Raw genomic sequence first — 19,898 nt, forward strand, 5'->3', positions numbered from 1 at the left:
TATTGTATTTCATTTTTTTTTCAAATAGCCAGCAATAAAAGAATATCACTCATTGGTTTAGACAAAAATTTATTATGTGGTTATTTTCTGTGCATTTATTGCTTCAGAGAAGTGTGTAGAATACATTATACTTTTTTTTTGGCAAAGTAAATGAATAAATTACAAGTATGTAAAAAAAAATGCTAGGCAAAAAAAGACATTGTTTAATGTCAAGTTTCAAGAAAGTATTTCTACATTATAATTCAAATCTACATAATTGTTGTCCAGTTCAGCTTAAAGAAAAATAAATTGTAATTATAATTTCAAAAATGATATTAATGCCCATTAATATTGTTGGTCTCCTTCAGTCGAAGACTGACTTTGATTCATCTTATAGAACACTTGTTCACGTGACTGAAGAGACCTAGTCTCAAGAGATATTCTCGTTCACCTATATAACACATTGTTGTGGCAGGGGCTTGTTGGTAGAGGGAACATCCATTTTTTGTTTAGCACACTTTTCTTCCAGAGCATGGAAATGCTTTATCACTGAGAAACTAAATTTTTTTTTAATGACTACTCATACAATTTACAAACATCTTTATGTTTATTTTCAATAAATAACTCATAATCATAGTAATGTCAGTTATTATTGAGAAATATGAATAGTAGCTTAAATACTGTAATTCTGTTTCTAGCTACAATTAAAAAACAAAAACATTCAAAATATTTATTTTACATATCTAAGTAACCAATTATGACATTTTTTTAAAAGCCTATGAAATGTTTTTTCCTGGCTTTAGAACATCTCATGAGTTATCGAAACACTTTTTAAAAAGCTATCTTTTCAATTTAACCCAATTCCCAATTGTCTTGGTTTTCACAATTAAAAAAAAAATGAAATCTAAAAAAAACAATGTGGTTTAAGAAAGCAGTAAAAAAAAAATGCTTGAGGTTTTTAGTTGAACTTGATTTAAATTATCACAAATTTGTGAAAGAGATTTATCTCAAGTTCTTGTGGGCAAGAAACTTTAGCCCAGTGGGCAAACTAGACGTAGATTATTAAATAGGAAAAGTGAATTATTTTTTAAAATCATTTGTAGACCTTCACAACATTCTCACCCTTAGTTCTAAGCACCTTGTATTAAGGCTGGTTTTTACAATTTAAAACAAAATACTAAAACATAGAAGACATAATCCTTAACAATTGTCTGAAACTCAAGAGAACTGTGTTATCTCAGATTTAGGACTACTGGTCTGAACCCTCCAATATAAAAATGAAAATGAAGAAAAATCTGAATTGTCTCCCAACATGATCCATTTAGTTAGCTGGCATAAGAAGAGAAACAAAGCAAGATATAAAAGAGGAATAAAAAACTGCCACTACACACTTACTATAATGTCACCATTGTACACTGCGATTTACAAAATATTTATTTCTCTTCTTTCTTACTCCTCTGCAACTATTTGTGGTCTTATGTTAACTCACTGGAAAAAAATGAAACTTCTTTTTGTCTAATTATTTTCCATGCATCTTTACCTTAAGTAATAAATTTTTGATACCATAAATTTTTTTTTTAAAGCATTTTGCTCTTACTCAAAACCATTTATACTATTCAAACCTGATTTTCCCATCATTTAATAAAGGAATTACCCACAGATATACAATAAGTACAAAAAAATTCTATCCAAGCTGAGGATGAAATTCAGAATGTTGTCAGACATGAGACTTTCATAGAACAACACTTACATCCACTGTCTGTTGAGCTAATGAGTAATGATTAAAAGATATTGCTTTCATACTTTTGATATGATCAGTAACTTAGAATTGGAAATGTCAGGCAGATTACATACTGAAGCTTGCATTGATTTCATAGTTACAATGTCCACAACTTGAATGAACCATATGTATAAAGTTCATTATCCTTTTTTAAATAACAGTTTCTCTTACAAAACTTAAAAATAACTAGCAGAATATAAACAAGCAAAATAAAAAAATAATCCTTTTAAAAAAAACAAAGGTTATGTAATGGAAAGAACTTTGCACTTACAACAATATATCTCAATAATGTAGAAGTTTTTCCCTTATTTGATATTAAAAAAATTAATTACCAATAATTAATTGACTAACTGGTTAATTTTTAAATTGATTCATATTTTGATAGATACTATCAATAATATTTTAAATTTTCAACTTGATAAAAAAATTGGTGAGGGAGAAATAATGTGAACAATTATCTATTTATCAGTATCTGTGACTACTGAAGGATTAATTTCCCTTGTTGGTATCAAACAAAATAATTAATTGCCAATAATTAATTGACTAATTGTTGCTTTTCATTTATTGATTCATGTCTCATCTATGCTTATATTGAGTAAAGGGTGAACAGTTAATTGCTGCCATATCTCTCAGTATTGCAAGGTTTATCTCTACTTAGCTTAATTCTTATTTTATATAAAACAAAATCAATTAGTTACAGCCAATTGATTAATTATTGATTCATTTGTTGTCATGTCATGGAAAATGAATATTGTGTGAAATTTCATCTTGATCCAAGAATGGAAAAAATTTAAAATACCAGACAGAGTGAGTTGATATACATCTAAGCTTTGTCTATAAATATGGCAAATTGTATGGGAATATTTTATGGCATTCAAATTTCTATGTCACATGTCCTAGACCAATAAATAAGAATGCTCCCATAAACTAAAAATATTGAGGTAAAAAATCCAAACTATAAGTCTTTTATTTGTGCAAATGTTAGTTAAGTGTTGTCCTAAATACAAGTAACCAAAAATTTTCAAAAATTAAAAACAACAACAATAATTTAAAATTTATTCATTAAATACAGATTTTTGATAAATTAAAAAAAGATGATACATAAAACAAATACATGAAAAATTTTGGTCTATAAACAATTTTGGCGTACATTTGTTAAAAAGCAACAGTATATAAATATAATTGATTTAAGAAGGCTATAGTATACAATGTAAAACAAATACAACTTTCAAGAAAGCATCAAGGATTTTTAACTGTCTTATTGCAAGCATATAATAAAATTCCCTTTGAGGTTCTAAAGATCCATTATGCAGGAAGACTACTCAACTGGAGCTGTTTAACAGAGTAAGCTTCTGGATTGAGTTCAGGATCTCCTACTTAAAAAAAAAATTCTCATCCTATACCACAATGACCTTATTGTGAATCACTAGCAAAGAGCAGGTCTAGGTACAAATGACAGAGTGGTTAAGCCTAAATAGCTGAACTAGGCGAAAAAGGGAGGAGGGATAATGTTTTAGAATCTCCATGAATCTTTACCTTTTACCTTTACCTATCCCTTAGTCTTCTGGAACGTTGGGGCACCAGGCAAGATTCGTCATCTGTCCTTCTCCATTCCCCTCTGTCCTTAGCCTTAGTTAGAACCTCATTCAATGGCATGCCTGTCCATTCTTTTATGTTGTCCTCCCATCGCTTTCTCTGTATGCCTCTTTTTCTTCTTTTTCCTGGTACTGTTCCCTGATGGAAGGTCTTAGCGAGCCCCGAAGATCTTGTGATATGGCCATAGATTTTTAGCTTGCACTTTTTTACGATAATTAGCAGGTCATCATGGGGTCTAATCGGTGCAGTAACCCTGTCTCTAATCTCTTGGTTTGTGATGTGGTCTTTAAATACTGAATCTACACAGCTCTAATGGCAATAAAACTAGTGAATTTTACCTAACATCTAAAGAACCTCTATGGGAACTTATATTATCTACTTTATGTGCAAGAAACTCAGAATATTAATTAAACTTCTTATTCCCTTCAAAAGACTTAAAATTGTCCCTGTCTCCTAAGTCTTTTATTTTCTTTGGTCGAAATGTTAGAGTTACTTTTCCCAAAGCTAAAAACAACAACATGACAACATGGCCTATAAAGTAAATAGAGTACCAGTATTTCAAAGTTGAGCTAAGTTTCAACAGAAGGAAGCCCATGCACATGTAGTCGAAACCACGCATTTTAAAGAACCAGCAACCCCAGTCAAACATCTTTTGCACCTGTGCAGACTTTCCATCACGGAAGGCTTTTATCATGCTTTCTTCTGCCATGAGTATTGGTGGAACTGTGAGAAAACTCAAATAGTAGCCAGGATGGATTCCATGCCAGAAGGCACTCACTGTCATTGTTATAGCCACTCTAAAAAATAAAAAAACAAAGAATATGGCATTAAAATAATCAAAGAATTTTATTAAACATACTCGAAACAATTTAAATATATTAATAATCACTTTTATGTCAAAAAAATAATTAAATACTTTGCTTTTATGAACAACTGAAATATTTTATTTTAAAACGATAATAAGTGGGAAAAAAACAACAACTTTGCATACATAATGACAAATACCTGTAGGCCTTCATTGATTGTGGAACTCTTTTATGGACATAGTTAGCTAGCCAGTACTGCACAGTCATATTCCAACTTCTTAGACCCTGTTTTGTCATTGGTGCTAGTTCACATCCATAGATGTCAATATTGTGAATCGTTTCAAAATTATATTCACATTTTCTACCTTCTTTTTCCTCTTCAAGTCTAAACAACAAATATGAAAAAACATTTTGACAATTTGTGTGTGTATGTAAAAATAAAATGTAGGAATCAGCTATACTAGAACTTGAAACCAAACACATATTCAAAATATAGCAAAACTCAATAAAGGCAGAAAATGTAGAGCTTCTTCTAGCCAGCTTTATTGCTGCTGAGCTGTGAGCTCTTTTGCAGACTGTGCCAAGGAAAAAAAGTGTGCTGTTTTCTTCAGTTGTTCAGCACTGCCGTACAGGGTGTTGGTTATGTTGGGCTGTAGTGGAAGTAGGGTCTGCCTAAGGTGGATTAGGGAGGGGCATTCAAAGAGGATATGGTTAATGGTTTCAAAGGGGTGGGCGCAGTGTCTGCAAAGGGGGAGTTGTGTGGAGTTTATTTTGTTCAGGTGGTAATTTAATAGAGGTGTGTGTCCTGTTCTTAGTTGGAAAATTGTAGATTGTTCTTTGCGGGGAAGGAAGTTAATACTGTCCAGTTTGTTAGGCGTAGTCATTTCTTTGTACATAGCTCTGCCTGTGTTTCCTGATGCCCATTGGTTGAGCCACTCCTCCTTGTGATTGTTGACTAACATTGACCTTAGGGTGAGGTAGTTAACAGGTCTATCTGGTTGTTCCATAGATGAACCTGCCTTTGATAGCTTATCTGCCTTTTCATTTCCCATGATGCCAATATGTCCAGGGATCCACTGTAGTGTGATATTGATATTTCATTTTGATATCATCTGATGGATTATCACAATGAGTGTTGTCAACTCTCTTGGGCTGTTTGAGGTGCTGCTATTAAGTGCTTGCAGAGTAGATTGGGAGTCTGTAAAGATAACAATATCTGATGGTGGTTGCATTCCTTCATATAATTTGTTTTCCACTGTCTGTAGTGCTATGGTAATTGCCTCAATTTCGGCTTGGAAGTTTGAGCAGTAATCGCCACAGGGTGGGCTTATCTCAAAGTGTTTATTTTTAGGGAAGAACAGGAAGGTACCAAGACCAGCATTGATGGTGGCTCTGAAAGCCGATCCGTCTGTATAAATATGGATAGCTGTTTTTTTATAGCTTTCAATTGTTTCAAGCATGCCTACTTTGAGCTCCAGTGGATTTGATTCTTTTGTTAGGGTGTTATTTAGTAAATGTGTTTTGATGGTTGGTTGCTTGTAGTTTAGTCCAGTTGTAATGTTTGAAAATCTGGTAATTTTTTCTCTGTTATTGGGTAGGTGGTGTTTTAAGGCTAGTTCGTCAGTAAGTTGGATCAGAGTCCTTTGCTTTTTTTGGTTGTTTTTCCTATTTCTCTGTGTTAGTAATTTATTTGGATGATCGTCCAGAGCTAAGGTTCCTAACCCATGGGCCAAAACCCAAAGTCTGCCGAAAGGTTGCCAACTCCATTTAATTGAAAATAAAACAATAATTGTATGTATCTATTCATAAATTCATTGCATTATTGAAAAGTTAAGACCAAGTATTTTGAAGGAATAAAGCTTTAGAGCTGAGAAGAAATGCAGAATAAAAATATGCACTAACGCAACATCCAATTTTTTGTAGTCTGTTGGTCCTTCACCACATTTAGGAACAGAATCTTCAGGGTATGCTCCCAGCCCTGCTGTCACTGACATTAACTCGGACATTATCCAGGCCATGTAAAGGCGAGTTCGAAAGATGATGAACATTGGGACCATGTAAAACAAACGATACAAGAAACTTCTTTCCATGAATTCCTCTGTCTCAACATACTGGTTCCAAAAAAAAAAATAAAAAAAATTATCACATAAGTGGGAAATAAAATGGACGGATATGAACAACTGTGTTTCTCCTTTCCTTTAGGTTTAATTAATATCAAAGGTAAATATATACAATATTATATCTTTGGAATGTGGATGACAAATTTAGTTATAATTAAAACAAAATTTGAGTCATATAACAGAGATAATTATAACTGAACTTAGTTACATAATAGCAGTGAAGCAAAAAGATGTGCCTCTTTTGCTAGTTAATATAGGCATATATATGATTAAAACAATATATTTTTAACAACTTACTGATGTACAAAACCACAGATGATCTTGATGAAGGTAAATATATTTCTAAACACAATTACTTAAGATTTCAATGTGAAAATCTAGATTTTAAAACAATTAATAAAGATGGCACTGATGTATATATTTTGAAGATAACTATTGCACAAACTGTGTGAAACTCTGATTTGTTCAAATAATGTTCAGTACTCTAGATTTAAAGATATTTAAAAGCAAACACAAAGTATTTATCAGTAAACATAAAGAGATGAAATGATACCCTGCTTTTTTTTTTTTTTTTTTTTTTTTTTTTTTTTTTTTTTTTTTTTGTGAACAGTTCTATATTTGTACTGTAATATTCTAAAATCTATTAAAATCTTTTTTGCTAAATTTCTTAAAAATTTTTGTAGAATTTTTTTTAAATGCTGTACTTTGCTAAGGAGACTAAAAACAAAATGTTAAACCCTCATGGTTGCTACAAACATTCATTGTACTTCTCACTTTTTATCAAACTAAGTGACTGCTTTGTCTCACCTAATGTAAAAATAACTTTAATTTTGGCACTTCCATATCTTTTTTTAAATCTATATTATAAAGTAGAATGTAAGGTGTATGTATGTTACTTATAGACATCAAAACCGCGTGACCAATCTTGATAAAACTAGGCAGGAATGTTCCTTGGGTACTAACTTAGACCGTAGTGTATGTATTGTAGCCCTAAAACAAACTTAAGACCCTCAAAAAAAAAAAAAAATATATCCGACTCTATTACAGCTATAGTATTTTATGGATCCTAGGCCATGTTTAACAATGTTGACATGAGAAAAGATCGAAAAGATTTAGACCTAGATCTAATTTTAAGAAATACACTTTGCGCACATAGTTTTTTACTTTGAGACATGAAAATACAAAAGAAGATCCATTGATTTCATTATATAATAAAATTAACCTTCAATTTTGTGTTAAGTGTTTCAAAAGCATTTTTTACATAAATTAGTTCCTGATATCTGTGACTACAGATTTCCTGGCGAACATTCTTTCATTAGACAATACCAATTGGTTACACATTAACACATCGCTCTACTGAGTCTATTCCTAGGTCTAGGTCTAAAACTCTTATTGAACTCTAGGATGATAAAACTTCTTTTCGCAAAGATAGTTTTGTGCTTTAACACATAAACATACTAATTATTGTCCATTCATTTGATATTTTAATCAATTTAACATTCAAATTTGTTTTTCTAAAGCATTTTTAATACATTCGTTCGCTAAGGTTGCGTAGCCGTGTTGAGATAGGCCTATATTCATTCATGAAAAAAGGTCACGCATGCGCAACACAGAATGAACTCTATAAAAGCCAATTTTTAACTCTAGATTAGTGTAGATTTAGATCTATGTCTACCTCAAGATCTACTTTATACTTTAACACATGAACATACAAAATTAAGTCTATTCATATCAAATTTTAATCAAATATATGTAGGCCTAAAAGCAAATGTTTTAATTTGAAAAAATGGATTTAAGCCTATTAGCTATTTTGATTTCATAGCTTCATTCACACTATTTTTACATTGACACATTCGCTTTACTTATTACATTATTATTTCGTTTAATTGTTTACAAAACACTCTCAGTGACTATATCGACAGTAATGCGCAAATTATGACCCGCGGGTTGCGGGTAACATATGTCTAGTAGTAAATAAAATAGATTTCCTTATATGTATGTGAAATATTTTTATAACTTAAGAAAAAAAAATCAAAAGAATATCAACATATTGAGGGCCCAGTTGTTGTTTTTTTAAATAACTAAATTTATTTAATACTGGTATTGCCAATTACCTGAATGTTAAAAAAATATGAGAAGAAAAGAAAAGCCACAGCAATGGTTGGAAGATCAAGAGCTCTTTTGATAAACTTTTCTTGTCTATTTAAGTTGGCATTATTTGGTAAATTAAGCCAGTCCTGATAAGTTCTGTATTTGAAGTAAGGACCTGAAAATAACATTGCTATTAGAGATCAAACCAGACTATGAACAAAAATATGCACAATAGAAATATATGAGTATTAGGCTAACAAATTTTCTTGACTAAAACATAAAAAATCTATCAGGTAAAAGTTATAGAATTGTACATAACAAGTCTTTAAACTTTTTTCAGAATAAGAAAAAAATAAGACATTTGTTAAATAACAGCAGCAACAAAAGTTACTTTCTTCAAAGCATTTAATTTTAAAAATTTAAAAACTAAAACATGTGCCTTCACTCTTACTTTTTTTAATATTCTTTTAAAATTGTTTTGTAGTAACTAAGTCTTAATCTTAATTATTCTGCAGACACCCATTCTAAAAATGCTTAAAACGAAACACTACCCTTTCTTTTTCAAATTAATTTAATTTTTATTTTTTTTTATTAATAGAGTTGAGAACCTCTGAGTGAAATTGAAATGCTAATTTCACAAAATGTACCTGTAAAAAGTCCAATATAGCATAGAGCGTAAGTAATCACTGACAAAAAACTAACATTAATATTGCAGTATTTCTTTTTCAATTCAATGTCTGTGCTTGTGTCTGAATTTCTAGTGCGGGTGTCTTGAACTTCAAAGGCTAATCCTATCATCTGTATATAAGAGTTAAAAAAAAATTTAGATTAAAAAAAATTATTAAAAAAAAATCAAATTAACCACAGGTGTCTCATAAAATTTTGTATAAGAAGGTTTGTCTGTAATAGACATAAATTAATCAATGCACATATTCCAATGGTAAATAAACGGTAAGGCCTAAAGCTAAAGCTTAATTTACTATGAAGCATTGTTATTTAAAGCTTTATTTCTGAATAGTTTAACAAATGAAAAAAAAACAAACAAACTTTATCATACACGCAAAGTCAGGAATAACTGGGCTGCATTAGTCACAGGAGAAGGAGCAGAAATCCCAAACCAATGAATTGTTCTGAACAGAGCGAGGTAACCAAAGTTCCAAAGATAACTGATTCCGGCTATCCCCAATTGCCTAGAATCAAAGACAAAAAAAAAATTACATAAAAAAAATAAACCAATATTTAAACATTTAAACAAGAAAACTATAAAGACATTTGAAATAAAATTAAAATATTCATGCTGAAAAGAAATATATTTAATATATACACAAAGTAGAGAGAACCCCCCCCCCCCAAAAAAAAAAAAAAAAAAAAAACACCTGGCTATGCCCATGAATGGGTGATATTTTTAGGGAATCGACACAAGGTTCTATATTTATTTACTTATTAAAAAACCCTACAAGTCAGCATTGGGTAAAATGTTTCATTTTATTTTATTAACATCTTAGGGTTACCAGACACCTGTCCACCTTTTTTATCTTGTGTCCTCTATTCCATTGTTTATTTCAGTTGTATTTTAGCCATCATTGATTTAACATCATCTGGTTTAAACACAAAAACTCAATCATAAGTAGCTGAAAGATTACAAGCTTTTTAACAACTTCTTTCACAATTTGGTAAGAGTTCATATATTCAGAGTTGTTCAAAAGAAACATGTTATTCAGAGATCCTTATGATACTTTTTTTCTTTTGCATTCCCTGGTATTAAGCTTACTTTGAAAAGCATTTCTAAATGAAGAACAAAGCACATTCACATCAAAATGTTTATAAATTTCATTTACTATAAGAATGAACATTTCCAAGCAGAAATTTGAGTGAATGATGAAAAACTGCAAAAGCCAAATATCTGAGAAATATGATGTATGTTTAGTAATTTTACAGTCTATGACTTACTGACTTAACATTACATTGTAAACTTAGTTAAATGATGTCTGTATAGAATCTAGATTCTAGATCTAGTAATTTTAGTTTATGATTGACAGACATTTCATTGTAAAACTAGTTTTAAAGTTAACTTTGTTTGTCTCTTTTTATGTCATCCTTTGCAAGGCTTTAATCCTCCTTTGCCAAACAGGTGACTAGTAACTTTAATATCAGCTCTAAGATAAGAAATATGGTTCCTAAGCATGGATATTCAATGTCAATCAAGATCTTAAGTTATAGTAGAGTATTAAATGAATATAATTAACTAGTCGACCGGCGGCGTAGCATACGCCGCTATTTTGCAGGGCCGGCCTTAGGTGATCGCAGTGGGCTCCGCAAAGTGGGCCCCGCACTTTCATAGGACCCGCGCTAATTCTAGGCACTGGCAGATCCGGGGGGGGGGGGGGGGGGGGGGGGGGGCATGTTAGTATAGAATTCACACAATTTGTATACGAATTTATTGCTTATGTTAATAATTATTTATTTATCAACCTACTTTTATATTATTTTGCCCCCCCTGTGACAAGTCGGATTAAAGTATTGGGCCGTTTTGGGTATCTAGGGGATTTTATAGTTTGAGAATCCTTACTTGCACATATAAACTACAAGCACAGCGTTATGATGCAGGCAACAAATACTATATTTAGATGTAAACTTATGTACAGTTTATTATACAAATTAAGATAATGAAAGGTGAAATGCTGTACAGTTGCTAGTATGGAATCTAGCGTATTTACATATATAGGAGTATCATCATCAGATATTAGAACCAAGTGGTCTGAGTGTCATTAGGCTGGTTGCTTAGCTTTTGGTCCGGTGCTGCACTGGTGAGACTGGTGTGGCTGATACTGATGCTGTCTGCTGGTGGGCTGGCGTAGTGGATCCAGGCTCCGTGTGCAGTCCAACTTGTATGGTTGCAGAGCTAAGCTGCGTCTACCAATCAGTTAAGCCAGTGACGAGTCTGTGGCTAGCGTTGTTACTTGGACTCTTGAAGGATGAGTAGGTCTGATGTCTACAGATCTGGTGCCAGCAAATCTGCTATCAGCTTTAGGTTGCTAAGATTTCAGGCGGATGTAGCCTATAGATAAAAGCTGCAACGATATGATGTATGCGTCGGTTTAGCCATAATGATAACACTGGGAGGTAGATGCCTTTCCGTGAAGGACATCTTCAGACTGGTGTATAGAAACCATAAGCTAGTTTCATATTTATCAAAGGGACCTAACAAATGAATATAGTGTCCCATCAAGGGAGATAACAATAATAATGGGGACTCCCATAAAGGGAAATAACAAACAGTAACAAGTGATATATGATAAGTAATATAAGTGACGCTCACTAATCATGGTGAATAGCAAGTACATGCATCACTAAGATCAATGAGATGAAAGGGGAAGGGGAGATCAACGTCTGATACTCGCCCGTGCTCTCAAATAAGTAAACATAGAGCATAAGTAAATACATACTCAGTAATAAGACATGTTTACAGAAATGTTATGATAATTCCCTGCCAAGGAATTAATCAATGATAATATATTGAAGGCTCGTGCTGAGCGCTAATATATCAGAGTTGAATTAATAATAGTTAAAGAGCTAAATACATCTGCTAAGAATTGTTAATAGACTCTAGTCCAGATGGCTTGAACATTTAGCCACAAAGTCATGATAAAAAAAATATAAGTATACAGTAATCTACTTACATTATCCATGATAAGAATGCACAAATATGTACACAAATAATGTAGTAATAAATGCACAAATATATATATACATTACTAAGTAAAATGGTTCTCAAGCACTTTACAAAGTTACATACCACCAATCCAAAGTGAAATAAGGGAATGAAAATAGTCTAGAGCTCAAGCAAGAGTTAGATGTGCTCCCTGTGGGCTCTCCAGCGTGAATGAGATCGGACGATGAAGTTTGTCCATATACACGTGGATAGAAGGGGGGGGGGTGAGTGGCGGGAGATAGGTGCAAAGGTGGTCTAGACTATTTGACGTCCTTGACAAAGGGGGTCCACGCTTGTCCGTGACAAGAGTTTCCGGGAGATAGACATTGCGCGAAGGCGCGAGTTGAAAGTCCAGGAAATCAGCCCAGGTGGTCAGGTGGATTATGAAGGGGAGATTATCGGAGCTCGGCCAAAATCATGGGAGATTATACCTTGATAATGGCTAGTGCTAGACGAACAGCGTTGCCCGAGGCGTTAAGTTGAATGGGTACTTTGAAGTGACCAGTCGCTCCCGGAAAGGGGGGGGGGTCAACGGATGTTTGCCACGATAGATGGAGGGAGTGTACTCTTGTCAAGAGTCTAGTGTGACACGTGTCAAGGTGGGGATAGTAAAGTGTGACATCGATGCCAAAGGGGTGGGGTTGGATTGGAGGGGTGGTGGCTGTGTTTTTAGCGCTTGATTGGCTAAATTAGAGCAATTGATGATTAAAAGCGAGTAAATAAATTAATTAAATGCTTAGACCTGAGTGATACCTCGAGTGAGCTAAAACGGTTCGTCACACCCCCCTCTAGCATGTTGGCCGATTTGGTGGGATCGGGAGGGGGCAATGGCATCAATCCTGCACCCCCCCCCCAGCATAAACTTTCGAGTGGGGGGCGGTCCAATTTATTTGTAGAAATCACAGTTTGCTAACAGAACCAATTAAATATCTATATGATTTAAACTTGTTATTGATATTCTATTCTAACAGATCATTATATTATGTTGTTCCCCAGTTGGCCGATTGAGTGTGTGTGTGTGTGTGGGGGGGGGCGAATACCTCTACTGCCCTTCCCACCTAAACCCTTTCAGTGGGGGGCGGTCTTACCTTTATGGAGAAATTTTAGCTTGTGAACAAAAATTAGTTGAATTAATTTATACATTTTATATTGTCGCTCCTTCTGGTATTTTGGCCGATTCAGGGGGGTAAGGGGGGGCATCGCATGTGCTGCCCCCCCAACCAATCTAGCCCTCTGAGTGGGGGAAGGGGGCAGTTTTATTTTTATGGAGAAATCATAGTTCGTGAACAAAATTAGTTGAATATCTATATAATATAAACTACGTATTGAAATTTGAACCCATTTCTATATTGTGTCGCACCACACTCTAATATCTAATTTTATAGTCGACCGGCGGCATAGCATACACCGCTATTTTGCAGGGCCGGTCTTAGGCCACTGCAACCTATGTGACCAAAGGATACGCACTTTCATGGAACCCGCGCTAATTCAAGGTGTATAAATTATTAAATTAAACCATTTCATAACTTAAAACAGATTTCCCGCGCACTCCTGTCAATTTACCAGAAGCTCCTGGAAATCTCCCGAAATTGCAAAATATACGAAAAAGTCCTTAAAATATACGGAAATACATAGAAAACAATTTTCATTTTGTGGTGTCATTCAATATGGAAAACGTCAATCCTACGCGCTATTAATAAAAACGGCATTATGCATTAGCCGTAATTGTGTAATCAGGTAAAAGAAGCTTCTCGCGCCTCAAACTAATGAAGAATTACTTGAGGTCAACAATTCTCAAAGATAGATTGAAACATTTGGTAATTCTTGCTATTGAGCGGGATCTATGTGGGAAACAGAATTATTATGATATACTGTATGACTTTACTACACGCAAGGCTCGTAAAGTAATTCTGTACGTAGTAAAGAATGAATAAAATGCATAGACGAATTTATTTTCTAATACAAACTCTTACATTTCACTTATTGTCCGCTTCCCTACCCAAACTTGGCCCCGCAAAATCCGTTTTGAATAGGGCCATACAATGCTTAAGTCCGGCCCTGCTATTTAGTGTTTGTAAAATGTTTTACATGTTTCGGATGATAGTTTACTTCAAAGTCCAAACCTCCCGCATGGAATGGGAGCGGGCAGGGTTTGACAGTCCAGCGCGCAGCCATCCGTAACGAGCTGTAAAAATGTGTCCTCCCCCCCTTTGTTTTTTTTCGTGGGGTGACTATCCGCAGAAATAAGAGAGTGATCTTTCCTTTACTTCTTGTTTGACCTGTTTAGGGAAGAAGAGAATTATATATATATAGATAATACCGTACCAGACAAGTTGTGTAATAAGTATTTGATCAATATTATAATATTATTAAACATTATATATATATATTAGGGGTGCACCGGATAGTACTTTTTTGATATCCGGCCGGAGCCAGTTATGACCGGATAGTGAAATTTGATATTCGGCTGGGGCCGGAGCCGAATACCTATGTGTCTTGTAAATAGCTTGTATCTTATCTTATCTTATATAATACAGACGTTACTTCAAAAAAGAAGATGATTACGTCCTACGAGTCATGCATATTAACCAATGACTTAAATTCTGCCAAGTCACTGGTTTTCCTGGCTAGCTCAGGCAACCCATTCCATGCTCTAATAGCACTAGGGAAGAAGGAGTATTTGTACAAATTAGTCCTAGCATATGGGACGAGGAATGTGCCTTTATCTTTGTGTCTTTCAGAGTATTTTATTAAATTTTGTTTTTGTATTTGAAGATTATGGTTCAGTGTTTTATGTATGATTGCTACTTTACTTTTGAGCCTTCTGTCCTGAAGGCTTTCTAAATTTAGTGATTTTACTAAAGGCAGTAAAGGTGTTACTCTAGTCAAATGTGAATATTCGTTTGTTATGAATCTCACAGCTCTATTTTGTGTCTGTTCCAGTTTCTTAATGTTTTCTTGAGTTGAGGGGTCCCAAATGGAGGATGCATATTCTATTATTGGCCTAACCAAGGTTAAATAACATTTTAGTTTTATGTTCTTATTTGATTTATAGAAATTTCTTTTAATAAATCCTAATGCTTTGTTTGATTTTTTTGTAGTTTCATCAATATGTGGATTCCATGACAATCGTCTGCAAATAATCTGACTTTTGTTCCTGAACTAATGCAATTTGGTAAATTATTTATGTAAATTAAAAATAGTAGTGGACCCAAGACTGTTTGTTCTCTCCCTATCAGAAAATCTTTAATCCACTGATGCAGTTTGTATTGATTGTATTTCTGAACATTTTACGAAACTGTTAAATAACATACCTATATTTGTTGGTATTATTTTTTTTTCCTTTTATATACCTTATTGTTTTAAACTCTGGTACTGATTGATTTATTAAAGATTAACAGTATTTATAAACAGAAATTAATCTGTGTAGCATGAGCGTGTCTGTGTGTATGTACGAGGCCACCAACCATAAAGACTGTGTGTTGGAGGGTCAATGTAAAATGTTAGTATATATTTAACTAGTTACTAATGTAAATCTCTCATCTGGCTTGCATGGTGGTTGGATGTATGTGTTCAAGAATTTCTGACCAACAACTGATCATCAGACTTATAATTTTAAGTCCAAAGAATGCTTCTGGCTTCAAGGGCTTAATACTGATAGCTGTTAGTTAATAGTTGGAATCTGAAGCGTAGTAGGTCAAATATTTATTAATCCATTTGCGGCAAACAATATTTTATTAACAGCAGGAACATCCATGATACCTACTTATAGCCTGAGCCTTAAATGTTGCGAAGCATAGATTTAATTGTAGTCTGTAGGCCTATTATTGATATCTATGTTTAGATCTACTGTTATATAGATCTAAGAGAATTAGGAAAACCAACTATAGATGAAAAAAAAAAACTCACCCACACCCTCCCTACCAAAAAAAAAACAAACATAAATAGACTCTGTGTTCGACTGATTGTAACAACCTGGTCAGATAGAGGGCCAACACATGTAGTCCTAATGTAGTGTATATAGATGATTGTGTTGACCTTCACACGTTTTTTTTCCTAGGGCATACGCAATAGTGTTTAGTGTGCAAGCAAAAAATGATAACACATTGGCATGGTCAGTCAAGCATATTGATAAATTATATCCATACCTTAGTAACAGAGGTTTAGTGTTTCTTAACATTTCAGCATATTTTTTCTTTGTTTACTAGATCTAATTGTGGTGCTTTAGATCAATGTATTTTCTGCGATGTTAAATTTTACTGTAAGGTTTTCCTTTATATATTAAGTCAATAGAATTAAACAATGAAATTAGCTTTCTTTCTAAAGGTTTTAATACAAGGGAAAAAAATACATACATGCACACATGCACATATTTGTTTTATTTTATTGTGCAACGAACGTGTGTTCAGCGCCCTAAATGACATTTCTCTCTAAGTAAACAAACGTAGTGTCATCATCTAGTGACCTCTAGACAGTTTCAATATTTCTCAACAATCTACGTTAATCCATTCTGGCTTAAGAATAGTCAATGTCTATCAATACATTGTCATGGATTAAACAAAAAAGAAGTTGGGGGTATTGAGTCTCTTGAGCCCTCCCTTTAAAGATACCCCTGGTCAGTGTCTGTTTGGCTTGTAGTCCAGCCTCCTAATTGAGACTTAACTCAAAGTAAACAAACTTATTACCGGGCCAATAGCATAAAAGGTGTGGCTTATGGTCCAGACCCTTGATTGATAACCTATCTCATAATAAACAAACTCATACCAGATTAACCTTATAGAGATTTGGCTTGCAGTCCCGCCCCTAATAAAAATTCTTCTCCAAGTAAACAAACTCAGTTCCCTCATAAGATGTGACCTCTAGACAGTGTCAACACGTTGACATCTGACTTAATGTGGTCAGCTGTCTATCTGTGAACTCAATGTTATGGACTAAACAAACAAAAGGAGGTGGGGTTGCTCATCTCTACCTCTGGAGATATACCCGCACATCTAGACAGATTATCAGCGTGACGTAGTTAAGGAATATTACATGTTTACTAGACCACTCAAAGGTCAAGACAAGCTTTTAAAATGTGTCAGACATTGCTGCTACGTATGTAATGCGAATTTATAATGTAAAGTCTTATTTCTATTTAGATTAACACTTCTTGTCTTTGTACTAAAAAATATTTGGTGCATAGTCTTAGTTTATAGTTTTAAAAACAAATTCTTTTATTTAAAACAAAAACGTTAATGTATTTCAGAACTGACATTATTGAATCATATCCACTTTATGGATATTGGTATATTTATTTATTAACATGGAGATTTAGTTTAAACTTCTTGTTGGACATCGTTTATCAGCGTCGATTACCTTTATATTGTTTGCCTTTCGCCTGTGTTGTTTCAATATTTAAGTGTTACCTCCGTTTGGCGTATCTGGAAAAGCACGGAGGGCTGAACAATATTAATAGAAATAAATGTGTAGCTTTTACTATCCGGTAGTGATATCCGACCGGAGCCGGATATTGCCGGATAATGAAAAAGTGCCGAATATTTGGCAGAAGCCGGAGAGACTATCCGGTGCACCCCTAATATATACATATAAACAGCACTTACAAAGCTCAACAACAACAGCAAAAAAACTGTTATTCAATGGATACCAGCCCATATACAATAGAAGGAAATGAGAAGGCTGACACACTCGCCAAGAGTGGGAGAACTAACTCTCAAATAAACTCTGCACTCTATCCAGAAGAAATGAAGAAATTAATTGTAAACAAAATAAATGAGAAATGGACAAGCTCTCATCCAAATCACAAGAAAGATGATGCTTACTATAAAAGCTATCCCGACAAGACCAACATCTAATCTTTCAACTCAGGACCGGACACAACAGAATGCGACAACACATGCACCGGAAGCTCAAAATTGGAACCAGTGAAATCTGCCCATGTGGAGTATCACCAGAGAATGCCGACCACGTCCTCCAAAACTGCTCTCTTTACCAAGAGGCCCGTATAAGACATTGGCCCCAAATCATCCCAATAGAAAGAAAACTATATGGAGAGCTCCCTGATTTGGAAACCACTGCGCAGTTCATCTCATGTATTGGTCTAGTCATATGAACACTCCAACATAACAATGAGAACGATGAAGAAGAAGAAGATATATATATATATATATATATATATATATATATATATATATATATATATATATATATATATATATATATATATATATATATATATATATATATATATATATATATATATCTTCTTATCTTATCTTATAAAATACAGACGTTACTTCAAAAAAGAAGATGATTACGTCCTACGCGTCATGCATTTAGTCATGCATATTAACCACACTTGAACTGGTTTTCCTGGCTAGCTCAGGCAACCCATTCCATGCTCTAATAGCACTAGGGAAGAAGGAGCATTTGTACAAATTTGTCCTAGCATATGGGATGAGGAACATGCCTTTATCTTTGTGTCTTTCTGAGTATTTTATTAAATTTTGTTTTTGTATTTGAAGATTATGGTTCAGCGTTTTATGTATATAAAACTTAGATTTATGAACTAGATTTCTGACTAGAAGTCACTAGAGACTAACTAGATCTAGATCTCTATTCTTATTTAGTATTACTTGATAGACTAAAAACAAAACAAAAGTGAGGCATTATGATTATCAAAAGCTAGGTTTAGAAGTTTAGACACAGATCTAGATTCTAGATCTCTATATAGAATAATATAGTTCTAGATTCTAGAATCTAGATCTAGAACATGACTCCATGTCACTCTAGTATATGACCAGTCCATGACAGACAATCATGATGTCGATGTTTCTGTCATGATTCAGCATATTCATGTGCTTTTACTTGTACAGTTAGTGTTACTGGTTTCAGATTTTGATGGGCAAAAGAAACTTAAAATGAAACAGTTCCCTAGCATTGTTATCAATAATTTTTAAATATATAGACTATACTAGTAACTATATAGATCTAGATCTAAATAAACAAACAGTGAAAAAAAAAAAGAGTGATCATGATGATTTTGATCATTCTCATCTGATTCTGTCCTGATTCATCATAATCATAGACATATTATACTTGACTTAGATTTTAGATCTATACTTGATTATCATATTTATAGATCTAGTAATATTTAAATCAATTATTATTAGATCTAGAAGTCTAGAACTAGATCTAGATTCTAGATCTATATTATAATTATATCATATGATCTTTTCATATGTCACTTATGATCATTATCATTAAATCATTATATGATTATCATTTATGTGCTTACCTGTTACTGTTACTGGTTTCAGATTTTGATGGGCAAAAGAAACTTAAAATGAAACAGTTTCCTAGTATTGTTATTAATAAATGAATGATATGATGACCACAGGTGCCTAAAAGTAACAAGAATCCCAAAGCAGCAGAAACATATTTTCGGGAAGTTGCATCTTTCAAAACATCACGAAATAAAGGGCCTAACGCTACAGAGATCACCATCGCTAAAGTGTATATAACATCATTAGATGCCATTTTAAATAGATCTAGATAGATTCAATCTATAGAAGTATTATTATAGACTAAGATACAGACTAGAAATCTTATATCGATATTCTAGATCTTAGATCTACATAACATTTGATAACATAGCCGACATAGAATCTAGAAGTCTAGGTCTTAGAATAGATCTAGCAGATTGAGTTCATTTGTTTACAATCAGGAAATCTCTATCTATACGTTGTCGTGCAGCTAATCGGGTACAATTGTTGAATTGACATCAACCAATTCGCTTTCATTATCAGCGTATATCT

The 19,898-nt window shown here is 33.5% G+C and overlaps 1 protein-coding gene across 1 annotated transcript; it reads right to left on the bottom strand.

The window, feature by feature from the left end:
• Nucleotides 1–188: 188 nt before the first annotated feature.
• LOC106068817 (lysophospholipid acyltransferase 7-like) lies at nt 189–19,798 on the bottom strand. The gene is made up of 7 exons (XM_013228301.2): nt 19,379–19,798; nt 9,430–9,562; nt 9,020–9,170; nt 8,396–8,547; nt 6,064–6,272; nt 4,361–4,546; nt 189–4,152 (listed from the first exon to the last, which is right to left on the bottom strand). The coding sequence occupies exons 1-7, from the start codon at nt 19,618–19,620 to the stop codon at nt 3,759–3,761; spliced, it is 1,467 nt and encodes a 488-aa protein (XP_013083755.2). The 5' UTR covers nt 19,621–19,798; the 3' UTR covers nt 189–3,758.
• Between the last annotated feature and the right edge of the window lie 100 nt (nt 19,799–19,898).

Source organism: Biomphalaria glabrata, chromosome 2, assembly GCF_947242115.1.
Source record: "Biomphalaria glabrata chromosome 2, xgBioGlab47.1, whole genome shotgun sequence".
Lineage (NCBI taxonomy): Eukaryota > Metazoa > Mollusca > Gastropoda > Planorbidae > Biomphalaria > Biomphalaria glabrata.